Source organism: Aethalodelphis obliquidens, unplaced genomic scaffold (genome assembly GCF_003676395.1).
Source record: "Aethalodelphis obliquidens isolate GAN/ISIS:26980383/991018 unplaced genomic scaffold, ASM367639v1 scaffold121, whole genome shotgun sequence".
Lineage (NCBI taxonomy): Eukaryota > Metazoa > Chordata > Mammalia > Artiodactyla > Delphinidae > Aethalodelphis > Aethalodelphis obliquidens.
Genome location: NW_020838065.1, coordinates 1,993,681 through 2,013,760, shown reverse-complemented (window position 1 = coordinate 2,013,760; position 20,080 = coordinate 1,993,681). Strand labels below are relative to the sequence as shown.

Sequence of the window (20,080 nt, the reverse complement as noted above, 5' to 3'; positions counted from 1 at the left end):
CATTTGATTCTCATTCAGGCCTTCCTACTTTAACCCTGTGGTGTACATTTGCATCAGAATCGCAGTATAGGTTAAATGTGGTGCATACTAGATGATTATTTTTGGCCAAGTTGTGTTTCCAGTACAGAATTAAGCCATCAGCTCATCAAAAGTTGGAGTTCTTTTTCCCTATCTTTTGCATTTGTTAAAGCCTAAATTTTCTCAAATGAAAGAATTCTCTAGGTCAGGAACAAGGTCTTACAATTTGTTTCCAGCACCGCCTGTCTGGCACATAATAAATGGTGAGAGTATTAAATATTCTAAGAGGCATCCTTCCACTAGGCTCAATCCCGACCCTGACTGCGTATGAATGCACAAGAGGTCGCTTTCCACCACCAAGCGGCGCTAGGGCACCATCTAGAAAGGATTCACTAAGTTTTCCACAGGGTTTGAAGTTTCGTACTTCAAAACTTCTGACACTTCAAAGTGTCAGGTTAATTTACAAGTCGAGGGGAATTTTCCCAACAAATGAATGATGCCGCAGCCAGGGGTAGGCTGCAGAAGGCGCTCTGAGTCTCTGGGTGCACCACAGACCTCTTGGGATCGCAGCTGGAACTCGGGCTGAGGAGTCGCAGAGGTGCATGCGCGGGAGTGGGTGCAGCCCGGCGTCCAGGGTGCAGCCTGGCGTCCAGGTGAGGGCGGAGGTGCGTGCTGCGCGCGGGGTCAGCCAGGTACGCGCTGTGGGGCTAGCCAGCTCCGTTTCCGCCCCCGCCCCCGCCCCCTCGCCGCGCGGGGCAGGCCTGGCCGCTCCTCCCCTGGGTGGGTCCCGGCTCCTTTTCTGGCAGGGTCTATTTGCATAGAGGAAACTGCCCAAAGTGGCCGCTGTGGAGGAGCTGGCTGCAGGGAAGGGGGCGTGCGCCGCGGTCCGCTGCTGCCTGGAGGCCAAGCCCCGCGCCGGGCCGACCTCGTGCCTCGGGCTCTCCAGCACGCTCAGCCAGCGACCCCGGCTCTGTGCACCGTCCCCTCTGAGAGTCCACCCGCGACGAGCACACCATGAGTCCAGGCCAGGGCGCCGGCGGCGACGCGCGTAAGGGCTGCCGGACGGGCGGCGGCGGCGGCGGCGGCGGCGGCGCGGGGCGTCCCGCGACGGCAGCCGGGGCCTGGGCGGTGAGCGCGCTGTGCCTGCTGCTTTCCGCCGGCTCGGCGGCCGCCTGCCTGCTGCTGGGCGTCCAGGCGGCCGCGCTGCAGGGCCGGGTGGCGGCGCTCGAGGAAGAGCGGGAGCTGCTGTGGCGCGCGGGGTCGCCGGACACCCTGGTCGCCTGGGCCGAGCCGCAACTGGAGCGCCTGCTGCGCGAGGTAAGTCGCCGAGCGCAGGGCTGGGAGTGTCCGTGCGCCGGGAGCCGTTGCGGTGAGGAAAGGTCGCTCGCCAGCCGTGAGCGCCCGAGTCCGTCCGAGCAGCCTGCGCGGGGCCGGGGGTGGGGTGGGGTGCTGAGGGAGGCTGGGGTGCTGGCGGCCGAGGGGTCCTGCTGTTCCCGCTCCAGCCTCAGGGTCGGCCTGCGTGAAAAACAACCTAGAAGTGCTGTTTCGGGGACGAGCAGGGGGAGGAAGAGGAAAGACTGAGAACTTTGAAATAACAGATCTGGGGGCGGGTCTCCACGGGTGTGTGCGCTCGGACCGGTGGCTTCCCGCCTGCGTTAAGCGCCTGCCTTCCTACCTGTGCCAGGATAATGAAGAAGCTTTTGCGGGAAGTGTGTGGTGACTTCTGTCACTGGTAGCAGCTACTGTTCCCAACGCTGATATACCTGCAGAGGTGTGGGGCTCCCAGCAGACCGGAGGTTTCCTGGTGGCAGGAAACCTCAGTCAGACCCTGGCCGGGGCCCTTGGAGGGGCATGGTTAATCCAGCCTGCGCTGTCCACCCTCCGGCCCCTCAGGAAAGTGTTTCAGAACAGCTCCATCTTGGAGATGCTGTGCTGTGCCTGGGGCAGGGCAACCCAGACCTGAGGGGGTGCCAACATCAGCTTGGCAGGGTGAGGGGAATAAAAAACAGTCCGGGCCAAAAAGTACAGATTCTGGATTCGGTCGACGCCACCTAGGCGATGCCACCTGGGCATTGTGGACACAGCAGATGCTGAGTTTCCTTGCTGGAAGCATCATATGAGACTCTCTGACACTTCTGTTAAGGTTGCTGCTATGTGTCTTCAAAGCAGGAGCCACATGTGAGACTTCAAATCTCTCACCCATCATGCTGATCAAAACCTCCAGCAGGGCACCTCCCCATAGAACAGTGGTGGTAGACTGGCCAGAGCGCCCCTGCTTGTGCTGGCCTCCCTTGCCTGAGCCATCCTCTTCTTCCTAGGAAAGGCAGCTACCCCAAGATCACAAGCATATTCCCCAAAAGGGCATCCTCAACTGTAGTATGAATAGCACCACAGTGTTTCAAGGTAGAGGAGAAGATGGGCAGGGCTGTTACTACCATTTCCCCTGAACTGTGCCCAGCTGTGATCTTTATTAATGTAGCTGTGTATCCATTTTTTAGTTAATTTGGATTCTTTAAGGTGAATGGGAGAAAACTGTACCATGCCTTTGTGTTCACCATACCTATTTCTTAGTCACTTTAATTTAAGCCAGTGTTACATCTCTTCTAACTTGGTTTTGGGCAAAATTGCTGCTTCATGAAATGATTTCCTATGTTCCTCTTGAAAGTGCCTGCAGACTTTAGAAATCTCTGCTGGCAACTCCTGGTGATGGTTTCATAATTGCAGCCCATTACCTTTTGGCAAATCCTTAGAGACAAGGGTATTGAATTGATTTATGGAGGGCCAGTAAAATTTCTACCTGTTAGTGCTATAACTGTGGCTGTTCTTTCGAATGGGGGGCCCCTTTTACTTAATAAAAAATAAACTGCAAGCTTTGATTGAGTAAATCAGAAATCCCAGTAAAACCTTTTAGAAGAAACTTGCAAATTGTGTCCATTCTAATAGGGAGGAGAGTGCTGGGAAAGCAGCCACTGCTGAGATTCGAGTCCTGAACTATGCAGATCATAGGAGGCTTCATCCTGCTTCCAAGGAGTTATTGGGCAGAGTATTCCCCCTCTCTCTCCCTCTCTGTTTCTCTCTCTCTCTCTCTCTCTATACCACCCCCCCACGCCACCTCCCCCACTTCTTTCCTCTTCATTAGTAAGGGGAAGGGAAAATTTCAAATCCTGGGATTGCCACTTGAAATTTGCTATACCATTCTGCAGGCTACATCATTAGCATAGGACACATCCTAATGCTTGTGCTACTAGCTAACCAAGTTTGGTGTTGAGGAGTCTCTACTTGGAGCATCTGAGATGCCACACTATGAATGCAGTTGGGGTTCAGCTTCTGACTGTTTCAGTGTCCCTGTGAAAAGGCATCTCTTTCCCAGGGCACCAGTCTGTTCCTGCTCCTAGCCATTCTTCTCACAAATGTCACTGGATGGGAAATGTACATGGCCTGGCCAGTGACCCTGAGAGTCCCTGGCTGAGATGAGGGGACTCATGGGAGGTGCATAGTGGGAGTTGGTAATTGGGTTTAAATAGATGTGAAGATAATTTAGAAAAACTATTTGATATGAAGGACAAATAAATAATGAACTGAAAATCTCTTAAAGAAAGAACCTTTGTACTTGAACATGTTTTTCAGTTCTAATTTGTTCGCAGTGAAGCATCCTTTCAGCCTGTGCTGAAGTAGCTGTGTATGTGAGGATGCCTGCAGCTTGTCCTTTTACCAACAAGCTTGTTTTCAGAGAATAGAAATCCTTGCCAACCATACACAACTTTAATGTCAGAAAAAAATAAAAAATAAGCCAACAGAAGCCACTGTTAATATTGGACCCACTGTCTTTGTTCCCTTGGGAACAGAACTGTGAAATAACTTCTTTGGGACTGGCTGATGTGCCTGATAATGTAGATATAGAAGCTACAAAAAAGGAATATTCATGATAACTCATGATTATTAAAGACCCTTCCCATGGTACAAAATAAAGAAATGGTTTTCAGAAAATAAAAGCAAGATTTTTGAGCAAGAGTCATTAACAATAGTATCTTCAGTATGACCCAAAAATATAAATGCAAAACAAGCATATGATATTATGCTTTTAAAGTGCTTTAAAGAGCTTGCCTCGGTAATCAACCCCCCCCATTAGTTATACCTATAGTTACAGTACTACAAAAGCTTAAATTTTAGAGTAAATAAAATAGCTGCTATACCACAGTAAAAACTTTAATGCAAGGATTAAAGAAATATTTAGTTGTATTCAGAGGAAACTATTTTCAGCTTACAATGGATTTATTGTTGGCTGTTGGTCTTCCATTCTCCAGACCAATCAGTTTGAAAACAAGAAAAGCCCAGAGACTCAGGGTAAAATTCAAGCCCTTTCCTTCCCTACCATCAACTATATATATTGACTAAGTTACCATAAAACCCAAATCAGGAATCAAATGTAGCTTTTTTTGGCCTCTGTGGCAGCTTGTCACTTATCAGGACTGCTCTAAGGTGTATGCTTTAATAAAAATGGCAATTTTTGAGTCCCATAGCACAACTGGAGATGGAGTATAAATCATAGCTACATTTGTTTCCTTGACATTTCCTGGCTCCCAAACCAAAAAAGTTTACAGTTACTTCCTGGCATGCTCACTTTATTTCTCCACTCTTTTTTTTTTCCTTGTTTTTTTTGCAGAAGTTTAGGAGAGCTTTATAATAATAGCAGCATGTTTAGAATGAGCCGACTGTTGGGGCATTCCTTTCACAGATATATTTTGGAATTGTTGAATTGGACTTTTACACATTAGCTTTGAAGGTTTGCAGCAGTGCTCCTGAAGTTCGGGGATCTGAAAGCTGAATGAATTTAGACCAGCAGGCAGAGAGGGGTAGATGATAAATGGGGTTTCAGTCCCACTATTTACTAGTCCTGGCATCTAACCTCTTCAACTTCCTGAGCTCCAACTTCCTCTTCCCTAATACGATGGTCACAACTACCTGTGTACTGATGAGCAAATAAGATAATGTAAAGTGTTGGTCAGTAAGTCTTTTGATGGTGAGTACCAAAATCCCCAAGTGTGATTCCTTAAACAGTACAGTCATTGAATTATCTTGCATAACCTGAGAATCCTGGAAGTCAGCCTGCAGGTCCTGGGTTAGTTCAATGACTTGGCCATGACTGGGTGCCAGGTCATTCTCTGCCATTCTCTTTTTTTTTGTTTTGTTTTCCCTGTCACTTTATTTTTATTTTCTCTCACAACTTTACATTTACTTTCTTTTTTTTTTTTTTTACATCTTTATTGGAGTATAATTGCTTTACAATGGTGTGTTAGTTTCTGCTTTATAACAAAGTGAATCAGTTATACATATACATATGTTCCCATCTCCTCCCTCTTGCGTCTCCCTCCCTCCCACCCTCCCTATCCCACCCATCCAGGTGGTCACAAAGCACCGAGCTGATCTCCCTGTGCCATGCAGCTGCTTCCCACTAGCTATCTATTTTACATTTGGTAATGTATATATGTCCATGCCTCTCTCTCACTTTGTCACAGCTTACCCCTCCCCCTCCCCATATCCTCAAGTCCATTCTCTAGTAGGTCTGTGTCTTTTGTTTTTTTTTTGTCCTTGGATTGTGCATTTTATTTCTCATATATCAAGTATTGCCTTTGTTTGAGAGCATCATGACATTTGTTTTATTTTATTTTATTTTTAACATCTTTATTGGGGTATAATTGCTTTACAATGGTGTGTTAGTTTCTGCTTTATAACAAAGTGAATCAGTTATACATATACATATGTTCCCATATCTCTTCCCTCTTGTGTCTCCCTCCCTCCCACCCTCCCTATCCCACCCCTCCAGAGGGTCACAAAGAACCGAGCTGATCTCCCTGTACTATGTGGCTGCTTCCCACTAGCTATCTACCTTACGTTTGGTAGTGTATATATGTCCATGCCTCTCTCTTGCTTTGTCACAGCTCACCCTTCCCCCTCCCCATATCCTCAAGTCCGTTCTCTAGTATGTCTGTGTCTTTATTCCTGTCTTACCCCTAGGTTCTTCATGATATTTTTTTTTCTTAAATGCCATATATATCTGTTAGCATACGGTATTTGTCTTTCTCTTTCTGACTTATTTTGCTCTGTATGACAGACTCTAGGTCCATCCACCTCATTACAAATAGCTCAATTTTGTTTCTTTTTATGGCTGAGTAATATTCCATTGTATATATGTGCCACATCTTCTTTATCCATTCATCCGATGATGGGCACTTAGGTTGTTTCCATCTCCGGGCTATTGTAAACAGAGCTGCAATGAACATTTTGGTACATGACTCTTTTTGAATTATGTTTTTCTCAGGGTATATGCCCAGTAGTGGGACTGCTGGGTCATATGGTAGTTCTATTTGTAGTTTTTTAAGGAAACTCCATACTGTTCTCCATAGTGGCTGTACCAATTCACATTCCCACCAGCAATGCAAGAGTGTTCCCTTTTCTCCACATACTCTCCAGCATTTATTGTTTCTAGATTTTTTGATGATGGCCATTTTGACTGGTGTGAGATAATATCTCATTGTAGTTTTGATTTGCATTTCTCTAATGATTAATGATGTTAGCATTCTTTCATGTGTTTGTTGGCAGTCTGTATATCTTCTTTGGAGAAATGTCTATTTAGATTTTCTGCCTATTTTTGGATTGGGTTGTTTTTTTGTTATTGAGCTGCATGAGCTGCTTGTAAATTTTGGAAATTAATCCTTTGTCAGTTGCTTCATTTGCAAATATTTTCTCCCATTCTGAGGGTTGTCTTTTGGTCTTGTTTATGGTTTCCTTTGCTGTGCAAAAACTTTGAAGTTTCTTTAGGTCCCATTTGTTTATTTTTGTTTTTATTTCCATTTCTCTAGGAGGTGGGTCAGAAAGGATCTTGCTGTGATTTATGTCATAGAGTGTTCTGCCTATGTTTTCCTCTAAGAGTTTGATAGTTTCTGGCCTTACATTTAGGTCTTTAATCCATTTTGAGCTTATTTTTGTGTATGCTGTTAGGGAATGATCTAATTTCATACTTTTACATGTACCTGTCCAGTTTTCCCAGCACCACTTATTGAAGAGGCTGTCCTTTCTCCACTGTACATTCCTGCCTCCTTTATCAAAGATAAGGTGACCATATGTGCGTGGGTTTATCTCTAGGCTTTCTATCCTGTTCCATTGATCCATCTTTCTATTTTTGTGCCAGTACCATACTGTCTTGATTACTGTAGCTTTGTAGTATAGTCTGAAGTCAGGGATCCTGATTCCTCCAGCTGCGTTTTTCGTTCTCAAGATTGCTTTGGCTATTCGGGGTCTTTTGTGTTTCCATACAAATTGTGAAATTTTTTGTTCTAGTTCTGTGAAAAATGCCAGTGGTAGTTTGATAGGGATTGCATTGAATCTGTAGATTGCTTTGGGTAGTAGAGTCATTTTCACAATGTTGATTCTTCCAATCCAAGAACATGGTATATCTCTCCATCTATTTGTATCATCTTTGATATCTTTCATCAGTGTCTTATAATTTTCTGCCTACAGGTCTTTTGTCTCCTTAGGTAGGTTTATTCCTAGATGTTTTATTCTTTTTGTTGCAATGGTAAATGGGAGTGTTTTCTTGATTTCACTTTCATATTTTTCATCATTAGTATATAGGAATGCCAGAGATTTCTGTGCATTAATTTTGTATCCTGCTACTTTACCAAATTCATTGATTAGCTCTAGTAGTTGTCTGGTAGCATCTTTAGCATTCTCTTTGTATAGTATCATTTCATCTGCAAGCAGTGACAGCTTTACTTCTTCTTTTCCGATTTGGATTCCTTTTATTTCCTTTTCTTCTCTGATTGCTGTGGCTAAGACTTCCAAAACTATGTTGAATAAGAGTGGTGAGAGTGGGCAACCTTGTCTTGTTCCTGATCTTAGAGGAAATGCTTTCAGTTTTTCACCATTGAGGATGATGTTGGCTTGGGCTTGTCATATATGGCCTTTATTATGTTGAGGAAAGTTCCCTCTATGCCTACTTTCTGCAGGGTCTTTATCATAAATGGGTGTTGAATTTTGTCAAAAGCTTTCTCTGCATCTATTGAGATGATCATATGGTTTTTCTCCTTCAATTTGTTAATATGGTTTATCACACTGATTTGCATATATTGAAGAATCTTTGCATTCCTGGAATAAACCCCACTTGATCATGGTGTATGATCCTTTAAATGTGCTGTTGGATTCTGTTTGCTAGTATTTTTGCATCTATGTTCATCAGTGATATTGGCCTGTAGTTTTCTTTCTTTGTGACATCCTTGTCTGGTTTTGGTATCAGGGTCATGGTGGCCTCGTAGAATGAATTTGGGAGTGTTCCTCCCTCTGCTATATTTTGGAAGAGTTTGAGAAGGATAGGTATTAGCTCTTCTCTAAATGTTTGATAGAATTCGCCTGTGAAGCCATCTGGTCCTGGACTTTTGTTTGTTTGGAAGATTTTTAATCACAGTTTCAATTTCCTTGCTTGTGATTGGTTTGTTCATATTTTCTGTTTCTTCCTGATTCAGTCTTGGCACGTTGTGCGTTTCCAAGAATTTGTCCATTTCTTCCAGTTTGTCCATTTTATTGGCATAGAGTTGCTTGTAGTATTCTCTCATGATCTTTTGTATTTCTGCAGTGTCAGTTGTTACTTCTCCTTTTTCATTCTAATTCTATTGATTTGAGTCTTCTCTCTTTTATTCTTGATGAGTCTGGCTAATGGTTTATCAATTTTGTTTATCTTCTCAAAGAACCAGCTTTTAGTTTTATTGATCTTTGCTATCGTTTCCTTCATTTCTTTTTCATTTATTTCTGATCTGATTTTTATGATTGCTTTCCTTCTGCTAACTTTGGGGTTTTTTTTGTTCTTCTTTCTCTAATTGCTTTAGGTGCAAGGTTAGGTTGTTTATTCGAGATGTTTCCTGTTTCTTAAGGTAGGATTGTGTTGCTATAAACTTCCCTCTTAGAACTGCTTTTGCTGCATCCCATAGGTTTTGGGTCGTTGTGTCTCCATTGTCATTTGTTTCTAGGTATTTTTTTATTTCCTCTTTGATTTCTTCAGTGATCACTTCGTTATTAAGTAGTGTATTGTTTAGCCTTCATGTGTTTGTATTTTTTACAGATCTTTGCCTGTAATTGATATCTAGTCTCATAGCGTTGTGGTCGGAAAAGATACTTGATACAATTTCAATTTTGTTAAATTTACCAAGGCTTGATTTGTGTCCCAAGATATGATCTATCCTGGAGAATGTTCCATGAGCACTTGAGAAAAATGTGTATTCTGTTGTTTTGGGATGGAATGTCCTATAAATATCAAGTAAGTCCATCTTGTTTAATGTATCATTTAAAGCTTGTGTTTCCTTATTTATTTTCATTTTGGATGATCTGTCCATTGGTGAAAGTGGGGTCTTAAAGTCCCCTACTATGAATGTGTTACTGTCGATTTCCCCTTTTATGGCTGTTAGTATTTGCCTTATGTATTGAGGTGCTCCTATGTTGGGTGCATATTTACAATTGTTATATCTTCTTCTTGGATCGATCCCTTGATCATTATGTAGTGTCCTTCTTTGTCTCTTTGAATAGTCATTATTTTAAAGTCTATTTTGTCTGATATGAGAATTGCTACTGCAGCTTTCTTTTGGTTTCCATTTGCATGGAATATCTTTTTCCATCCCCTCACTTTCAGTCTGTATGTGTCTCTGAGTCTGAAGTGGGTCTCTTGTAGACAGCATATATATGGGTCTTGTTTTTGTATCCATTCAGCCAGTCTGTGTCTTTTGGTGGGAGCATTTAATCCATTTACATTTAAGGTAATTATCTATATGTATGTTCCTATTCCCATTTTCTTAATTGTTTTGGGTTTGTTATTATAGGTCTTTTCCTTCTCTTGTGTTTCTTGCCTAGAGAAGTTCCTTTAGCATTTGTTGTAAAGGTGGTTTGGTGGTGCTGAACTCTTTCAGCTTTTGCTTGTCTGTAAAGGTTTTAATTTCTCTATCAAATCTGAATGAGATCCTTGCTGGGTAGAGTAATCTTGGTTGTAGGTTTTTCTCCTTCATCACTTTAAATATGTCCTGCCAGTCCCTTCTGGCTTGCAGAGTTTCTGCTGAAAGATCAGCTGTTAACCTTATGGGGATTCCCTTGTGTGTTATTTGTTGTTTTTCCCTTGCTGCTTTTAATATGTTTTCTTTGTATTTAATTTTTGACAGTTTGATTAATATGTGTCTTGGCATGTTTCTCCTTGGATTTATCCTGTATGGGACTCTCTGTGCTTCCTGGACTTGATTAAGTATTTCCTTTCCCATATTAGGGAAGTTTTCAACTATAATCTCTTCAAATATTTTCTCAGTCCCTTTCTTTTTCTCTTCTTTTTCTGGAACCCCTATAATTCGAATGTTGGTGTGTTTAATGTTGTCCCAGAGGTCTCTGAGACTGTCCTCAGTTCTTTTCATTCTTTTTTCTTTATTCTGCCCTGCAGTAGTTATTTCCACTATTTTATCCCCCAGGTCACTTATCCGTTCTTCTGCCTCAGTTATTCTGCTATTGATCCCATCTAGAGTATTTTTAATTTCATTTATTGTGTTCATCGTTGCTTGTTTCATCTTTAGTTCTTCTAGGTCCTTGTTAAATGTTTCTTGCATTTTGTCTATTCTATTTCCAAGATTTTGGATCATCTTTACTATCATTATTCTGAATTCTTTTTCAGGTAGACTGCCTATTTCCTCTTCATTTGATAGGTCTGGTGGTTTTTTATCTTGCTCCTTCATCTGCTGTTTGTTTTTCTGTCTTCTCATTTTGCTTATCTTACTGTGTTTGGGGTCTCCTTTTTGCAGGCTGCAGGTTCGTAGTTCCCGTTGTTTTTGGTGTCTGTCCCCAGTTGCTAAATTTGGTTCAGTGGGTTGTGTAGGCTTCCTGGTGGAGAGGACTAGTGCCTGTGTTCTGGTGGATGAGGCTGGATCTTGTCTTTCTGGTGGGCAGGTCCACGTCTGGTGGTGTGTTTTGGGGTGTCTGTGGACTTATTATGATTTTAGGCAGCCTCTTTGCTAATGGGTGGGTTGTGTTCCTGTCTTTCTAGTTGTTTGGCATAGAGTGTCCAGCACTGTAGCTTGCTGGTCATTGAGTGAATCTGGGTGCTGGTGTTGAGATGGAGATCTCTGGGAGATTTTCTCCATTTGATAGTATGTAGAGCTGGGAGGTCTCTTGTGGACCAGTGTCCTGAAGTTGGCTCTCCCACCTCAGAGGCACAGCACTGACTGCTGGCTGCAGCACCAAGAGCCTTTCATCCACACGGCTCAGAATAAAAGGGAGAGAAAGAAAGAAAGAAAGAGAGAAAGAAAGAAAGAAAGAAAATAAAACAAAATAAGATAAAATAAAGTTACTAAAATAAAAAATAATTATTAAGAAAAAAAATTTTTAAGTAAAAAAACACACACACACAAAAAACGGACGGTTAGAACCCTAGTACAAATGGTGAAAGCAAATGTATACAGACAAAATCTCGCATAGAAGCATACACATACACACTCACATAAAGAGGAAAAGGGGAAAAAATAATAAATTTTGCTCTCAAAGGCCACCTCCTCAATTTGGGATGATTCGTTGGCTATTCATGTATTCCACAGATGCAGAGTACATCAAGTTGATTGTGGAGCTTTAATCCGCTGCTTTTGAGGCTGCTGGGAGAGATTTCCCTTTCTCTTCTTTTTTCTCACAGCTCCCAGGGGCTCAGCTTTGGATTTGGCCCCGCCTCTGCGTGTAGGTCGCAGGAGGGCGTCTGTTCTTCGCTCAGACAGGACGGGGTTAAAGGAGCAGCTGCTTCGGGGCTCTGGCTCACTCAGGGCGGGGGGAGGGAGGGGTGCGGATGCGGGGCGAGCTTGTTGCAGCAGAGACCGCCGGGACGTTGCACCAGCCTGAGGCGCGCCGTGCGTTCTCCCGGGGAAGTTGTCCCTGGATCCCGGGACCCTGGCAGTGGCGGGCTGCACAGGCTCCCCGGAAGGGAGGTGTGGATAGTGACCTGTGCTCGCACACAGGCTTCTTGGTGGTGGCAGCAGCAGTCTTAGCGTCTCATCCCCGTCTCTGGGGTCCGCGCTTTTAGCCGCGGCTCGGGCCCGTCTCTGGAGCTCTTTTAAGCAGCGCTCTTAATCCCCTCTCCTCACGCACCAGGAAACAAAGAGGGAAGAAAAAGTCTCTTGCCTCTTCGGCAGGTCCAGACTTTTCCCGTGGTGCACTAACCCCCTGCAGGCTGTGTTCACGCCTCCAACCCCAGTCCTCTCCCTGCGCTCCGACCGAAGCCAGAGCCTCAGCTCCCAGCCTCTCCCGCCCCGGCGGGTGAGCAGACAAGCCTCTCGGGCTGGTGAGTGCCGGTCGGCACCGATCCTCTGTGCGGGAATCTCTCCGCTTTGCTCTCCACTTCCGTGTTGCTGTGCCCTCCTCCGCGGCTCCGAAGCTTTCCCCCTCTGCCACCCGCAGTCTCCACCCGCGAAGGGGCTTCCTAGTGTGTGGAAACTTTTCCTCCTTCACAGCTCCCTCCCGCTTGTGCAGGTCCCGTCCCTATTCTTTTGTCTCTGTTTATTCTTTTTTCTTTTGCCCTACCCAGGTACGTGAGGAGTTTCTTGCCTTTTGGGAGGTCTGAGGTCTTCTGCCAGCGTTCAGTAGGTGTTCTGTAGGAGTTGTTCCACGTGTAGATGTATCTCTGGTGTATCGTGAGCCCTGGGAGTGGCCTTGGGGCGCTGGGCAAGCAAGGGGAGCTGACTCTGGGGCTCAGGCTGGCCGAAGCAGCGCCGCGCACGGATCTAGGTCCTCCTGATGCCTCGACACAGACACAGTGCTGCCATTCTCTTGGTCTTTCCTCATGGTCACAAGATGGCTGCTGCAGCTCCAAGCACATGTCTTCACACAAGAATAGCCAAGGTAGAAGGGAAGAGGGCAGGAAAAAGCTATCTTCTTGAGAGGCTTTCTTTTTTATTTGAGTTAGGGAACTTTCCTTATAGCCACCAGCTAGAACCAGGGCCAGTGATCACCATCATCCTGTCAAGAGTGTTGGGGTTGCCACAGGAGGCTTTGGCCAAGCTTGGTGAATCCTCTGAGTCTGGGCATGTTGTCAGTGGAACAAAATTGTAGCTTTGTGAGCCTAGGAATGGCTATTGGGGAGCAACTAACAGTGTCAAATGGGTGCCCTAGAATGTTACCCTAGAGGAGGACAGGGCGGGGGTGGAGGGAGGGGGAAGTCATCCATTGTCCTGCCACAGTTTTCATGACCATACCCCCTTCACTGCTCCACACTTTGGGAACACTCTCCAGCTGCAAAATTTCTGTTTCCCTCAGGGTCCTGCTCTCCAGCCCTGCATCTAGCCATAGTAGTCAAAGGCAAGGTTGATGCATTTGGGGTTCTCTCTGGCTCAGTCCCATGCTTTGTAGTTTGTGGTCTTTAACCCTTAAGTGCATGCTGTTCTGATCCCAAAGTGACTGACTGGAGTGGCCTCCTTATTGGCGATGGCACTCTAGGGTCCTGCTTTCCAACTCTTTCCACATCGTGGCATACACAAAAAACGACACCTGCACATCACCCTGCAGTAAGTGGAAGAGGCTGCTCGGGCTGGAGGGAACTGGCCCAGCCACTCTGAGGACCAAGGAGATCAGTATACCTGAAAACATGTGTAGTGCCCTATACCCATCAGGTGTGCCTAGGCAGCTCTGCTCCCCCTCCTCACCCCAATCCCAGCCATAGGCCCCCTTGGCTTTTTCAACAGCCATATCTCACTGTGGCCTCCAAATCCCCTTCCAGAGATCATGGAAGAATCATGGTCCCCAGAGCAGGGTGTCTCTTTTACCTTCATTGAGCATCATCTCATTAGATTCCACCTTTCTAGTTGCCTTTGGATCCTTATACTTTCAAATAGCAATGTGACAGGACCCCAGCTCAGACTGGCTTAATTAAAAAGGGAATTTAACCGAAATGTCCAGGGAAATGTCTGCTCAGGCACAGCTAGAGGTGCCTTGATTTTGTGTTTCTTTGTGTTGGCTCCATATTTGTCAAGGATGCCCTCACTCTTTCCCATGAAGTGACAGGGCAACTGTCAGCAGCTCCAGGTCCATGTCCTCAGCATTAGAGTTTCTCTTTCCCAATAGTCCCACTGATTCACTCCAGTGGTCAATATGGATTACCTGCACCAGTCACTGAGATGAGCCAGGCAGCATCTCTGATCTCTGTGGTGGGGGGAGGTTCTGTGCACCTGTGCACATCTGTGTGTACCCCACTGGAGCTGAAAGGACCAGGAGTGGAGGATGGTCCCCAAAGGACAATTTGGAGTGTTGTTATTAGAAGGGAAAGAAGACAGGGGGCTGGTAAAACCAAGTAGATGACCATCCAAGGAATAACAAGAGAGAGGCTTGGGCAATAAACTGGAGCCACATTCTGGAGAAATTCTTCCTCAATGGCTTGAAATCCAGCTAAAGGATTTCTGATCTAATGGGCTAGGCAGTAGGTTGGTAGGTGTTTGTTCTGCAGGTGTTTATGTATATTGATAAATTTGGGTTTATCTGTAGGATCAAAATCTGTATTTCTCTCTGAATATAATGTGCTCACAAAATGTGAGCTTAACAAGTTATAGGATAACTTAAAATCTTAAAACTTTCCCACAACAGCATCATGAATCGTGGAAGACAGAGGTTATTGTCCTTGTTTTACAAGGGAGAAATGTCACTAGGAGGGAGGCCATGACCTGTTCCAGGCACACAGGCCAGGCCTGAGCTCCCTCAGGTCAGCAGGAGGCCTTGGAAGGAGGAGTGATAAGGACAGGTGTGTTCTCTCCACCCTTTATATGAGTTTCATGTCCACCCGAGGGCAGTCAGGGCCGCCTGCTCCTGGGGCCCACCTTCCTCGGCCCACTTTCTTTTCTTTTTTTTTTTAAGTCTTTATTGAATTTGTTACAATATTGCTTCTACTTTATGTTTTGGTTTTTTGGCTGTGGGGCATATAGTATCTTAGCTCCCCCACCAGGGGTAGAACCCATACCGCCTGCATTGGAAGGCAAAGTCTTAACCACTGGACTGCCAGGGAAGTCCCCCTTCAGCCCATTTTCATCTGCTTCCCAGGGAGTGTTCTCCCCATAGGAGTGTACTCATGCAAAAGGAGGCTCCTCTCCGGACTGGTTGAGGAATCTGTTGGGGTGCCCTGAGTCCCAGTGACCTGGAGCAGTGAGGCCAGGAGGTTGCCCAGCTTTGCCTGGTGCTGTGTGTCAGGGTGGCCTTGAGGGACCTGTGTTTGAAGAGGAAGCGCTCTGGACAAGGAATCAGAAGGCCACTGTCTTTAGTCTGTTCAAGCTGCTGTTACAAAATACCACAGACTGGGTGGCTTAAACAACAGATATTTATTTCTCACAGTTGTGGAGGCTAGGAAGTCCAAGATCAAGGCACCAGCAGATTTGGTGTCTGGTGTAGACCCGCTTCCTGGTTCATAGGCGGTCTTCTCCCTGTGTCCTCTCATGGCAGACAGAAGGGTTGAGGGAGCTCTCTGGGGTCTCTTTTATAAGAACACTAATCCCATTTATGAGGGCTCTACTCTCATGTCCTAATCACCTGTGAAAGCCCCCATCACCTAATCCCATTACAGGGGGGCGGGGGGCTCAATGATTCAGTCTGTAGCAGCCACCACCTGCTGGCTGTGTGGCCCAGGCTGGTCCAGAGCCTCAGTTCTCTATGCATGAGGCAGGGCTGAGAGCACTGCTCAGCCTGTGGGGAGGGGCCAGGGTGATTCAGGAAGAGAAGGGAGGGCTGGACAGAGTAGCTTGTACAGCCCAGGGTGAGCTCTGAGCACTAGATCCTGCTGTTCTTCAGTGTCAGGGTCCCAAAGGCCTTTGGTGTAATCCTACACCTTCAGGGAGACCTCTCCTTCACCACAGATTTCTACACATTTCCCCCTTTTGCCTTAATTATTCAGACCCCTGCCCCCCACTAGGCATTGTTAGGTGTTGGTGGGAGACAGAGTTCTTTCAAACCCTTTTCTCTTTGCTCAGCAGCTCCCCAGCTCCCACTGCTCCTGGACTGTGGCCACCTCCTTTAGGATGTTAGACCCAATGTTGGGAAATAGCACACCTGCTTGGCAACCCTTCCCCTTCCTCCCTTTTTAAACTTGAAATAACCAAGATGTATGTCAATTTAACATGATTAATGTTATTGATAATCCCATCACTCTAAAACAAGGACATTTAACATTTTGCACGATCCCTTCCAATTCTTATATGGATGGACAGATTTATGTGTACCTAAGTGCACACACCATTTACACCTTGCTTCTGTATATTCCAACCTTTTATCAAACACATTTTTCCAGGTGCTGCAGTCTTTATGGTCATGTTTCATGACCACATAGGGTTCCATCAGTGGAATCTGCATCACTCTGTCAACACGGCATCTAGGCCTCTCCACATCTTCGTTGGCACAGACAGCTGATGGTTTTATGGGGAAAGTTTCTTACTTCTGTTATTTTTTATGATGTAGAGTACCTGCCTAAAGAGGATCATTTTTAGGGCTTTGTTTTTTGTCTTGGTTTTGGACCATCCAAGTTTGTCCATGACATACATGTTCATCCTCCTGTGGAATTCCAAAACTGTTGCACCACTGTGAAATCATGCTTCAAGTTTTATGATGGGAAAAGTGGATTCAATCTGTCTTTTGGTTGAACTTTCATTTCAGTTGGGTCTGTTGCTGTTTTTGAAAGCAAAAGCAAAAGCAAATGATAAAGAAGTCTTAAAGTAAGATTTGGAAGAACTCTGAAGATTTCATCTCAGAATTAGGCTCGTTTGTTGGTTTGGTGCAGAACCCTCCTTGAGTAGTGTTTTGCAGTACCGGGCACTGCACTTGGTCTGTGCTGCGACTTCTAATTCTGTGAGCAAATGTAACTCTGTTCGGTAAACTTCTCTGTAGGCCACACACGACCTCCAGCTCCTCCCCAATCGATTTTCTCCATGTGTAGGATCAGGATTAATCTTTAATTGTTGACACAGACACTTAGAAAACATCCCTTCATCATGTCTGGAAACATATTTCAGTACTAAGCACCAACCACTGGGAGAAAAAATAAGTTTGCAGATACAGTTTTTTTAAAAAATATATTATGTCTCCCCTACCAGATTTTATTTTATGTATTATTATTATTTTTTGCACTGCATGGCATGTGGGATCTTAATTCCCCAACCAGGAATTGAATCCGGGTGCTTGGCAGTGAAAGTGCGGAGTCCTAACCACTGGACCACCAGGGAATTCCCTGCAGATATAGTTTTAAAGAAAGCCATGTCACTGTACTCCTGGAGACTACAGGGGAAACAGTTGAGGGCCTCCCAAGTGCCCGCCCTGGACAGAAGGGTCACGTATTCTTCCTTGTGGTGTTTCTTAACAGCACCATCCCAACCCCTGAGAGATAGGCTTCACCCTCCCAGAAGTGACAGTGACCAGCCCCAGGTGGCAGCGTGCGCCTGAGCCTGGGTGACCTGACTCCTAGCTTTGAGCCCTTTCTGCAGCCTCACAGCAGCCCCCCATGGAAACAATACTTGAGCTTGGAGCAGTGGCAGCTTTTTCTGCCAGTGTGGACATCCTCCACAGGTGTCCAATGTGGAGGGTGGTGGGGAAGACTTTAGCTTTAAGCAGAACTGGGTTCACATCCCAGCTCTGTCATTTCTCAGCTGTGTAGCTTCAGGTAAATTGCTGTTTTTCCAAACCTCAGTTTGCTCATCTGTTAAATGGGGATTATAGTACTTGCCTTATAAAGTTTCTGTGGGGATTAAACAAGTTGATATGTCCGAAGAGCTCAGTGCATCGTACACATCCTGAAAATCGTTCTTCTTGTTGGAATTCTTCTTTGACTGAATCCGGAAGGAATGTCTCTGTTTGCTAATTGGATAGGAAGTCCTGTGGTTACAAGGATGATCTTAAGATCTTTTTACCACTGGGGTTCTGCCATCCTGTTAAGGCCATACAGAAGCGAAAAAGGTATTAACACATGTCCAGTCTCTGAGTCAATGATAGAGAAATGTGGCTTGGTTGTTGAAGAAAGACAAAGACTGCATTAGCTTCATAGCCATGTTTTTTCCGTCTCTCATTTGAGCAGAATGAGATTTTCCACTTAAATAAAAAATTTCAGTTTTGACCAAAATAAAAATCTAATTATTCATGAAAATTATTATATGGATTTTTCAAACAGCCAATAAATTTGCTTTAATTAATGTTAGTCTGTTTTTGTGGTTATGCAATATAGCACAAATACTCCCAAATGCTCATGATTAAACTAATGAATTGGAGGCCTCACACACATCTGCTTCTGTTCATATTGGTAAATGAGAAAACCTTTATTTTTCTGATGTAGCCACAAAACCTTGGGTGGGGAAAGTGCCTTCCAATGGGTAATATGAACTTTTAAAACAGAATTTGCTTCCAACTTTATGTTGTGAAACAAATCATAAAGTAGTTAGAAAGAATTCTGGTGTTTTCAGAAGACAATTTAAATAAAATCTACTTAACTTGGGCCTCCAAGGAGGATCATCACACAAAAACCAGCGTCTGTCCATTTATTTAAATGTGCCTTTTTGTGTGATATATGGGCTGTTATCATCTACAGCATCTTGTTTTCAGATCCATCTTGTGGTTCAGACAAACGAAGGACAAGTTCACATGGCAATGGGATTAGAGTATGTGTGTGTGAGGGTGAGCCAGTGCGAGGGCTGGGAGAGCGCAAGAGTGTGCATGCGTGTGGGTGTGTATGCGTGTGAGAGCAAGTGTGCACACATGTGAGCATGCTGCCTGTATGTGAGTGTGTATATATATGTGAGTGCACATATGTGTCTAAGTGTGTATATGAATATAAGTGTGTGCATGTGTGGGGGTGTGTATGGGTGTGTGCATGCACATATGCACACTTATGTGCACACAGGAGCTGGGAAGGAAGCAGGAAGGGTGAGACCAGCCTGACCTCTTGCCTCCCCACAGAAGTTGTCCCACCTTGAAGACCCCCTGACTGGGCCTGGCACAGCTCATGCTGTTGCTCCAGATCTGGGAGACCTGGGTTTGAGCCTGGAGCTGCCTCTAAACTGGCCACTGTGTCCTGGGACAAATCAGTTGGCTTTCCAAGCCTCAACTTCCTCCTCTGGAAAAAGGGTGATGGTGTCTGCTTCACTGCTTTTCTGTGAGGATGGAGTAAGGCCCCTTCCCAGGACTGCCCCGGACAGTGAGGGGCCAGGAGTTCTCTCCTTAACCACTCCCCACTTGGCTAATCCTAGCTTTGGGGCTGTCGGGACTGCTAACATCAGTGCCAGGTCCTTCCTGGGGACAGTTCCTCCTCCTCCTTCCGGCTCCTATGATGAAGCTTACACCTTAGGCGTGGCCTTGAATGAGTTGAGCTGGAAGAAGCACCATAGTATAACTCAGCCCAGCCGGTCCTGGTTCTGCTGATGATCTCTTCCTGGGCTTTTGTTCAGTTAGCGCTGCCTCTCTGAGTCCATGCCATAGGCAGGTCTGGCCACTGCGCATTCTTCTCACTCATCTTCCTAAATATTCTCAGCGCTGTGTCCCTCTCCTCACCCCATCAACCCTCAGTGCCTCTCATCACCTGTGGGCCGGTAAGGTGAAAACTTCTCAGTCTGCCTGGCATCAAGGCCCCAGGTCCATTCAGCCTTCTCTCACTTCAGTTCACTTGGGGATGGTGGGGAATCTGAAGGAGGCATGGGGTTGGGGTCGGGGTGTCTGAGGGACCCCATCTGTGTCAGTGTGCTGGTGCTGCCCTAACAAAGTACCACAGTCAGGGTGGCTTAAACAACAGATGTTTCTTTTCTCGTAATTCTAAAGGCTAGAAGTCCAAAATCTAGGTGTCAGCAGGTTGGTTCCTCCTGAGGCCTCTCTCCTCGGCTTGCAGATGGCCATCTTCTCCTGGTGTCCTCACATGGTCTTCCTTCTGTGTGTATATGCGTCTGAATCTCCTCTTTTTAATAGGACACCAGTCATATTGGATTAGGGCCCACTCTAATGACCTCACTTTAACTTAATTACCTCTTTAAAAACCCTATCCCAATTACAGCCACATTCTGAA

General features: G+C 45.3%; 1 protein-coding gene across 1 annotated transcript in view; it reads left to right on the top strand.

The window, feature by feature from the left end:
* The first annotated feature begins 797 nt into the window (after window positions 1–797).
* COL23A1 (collagen type XXIII alpha 1 chain) overlaps window positions 798–20,080 on the top strand; it is a 353,566-nt gene continuing 334,283 nt past the window's right edge. The window contains exon 1 of the mRNA XM_027098167.1: window positions 798–1,335. Within this exon, the coding sequence (XP_026953968.1) occupies window positions 1,033–1,335 (303 nt within the window). The 5' untranslated portion in view covers window positions 798–1,032. The remainder of the gene's footprint in view (window positions 1,336–20,080) is intronic.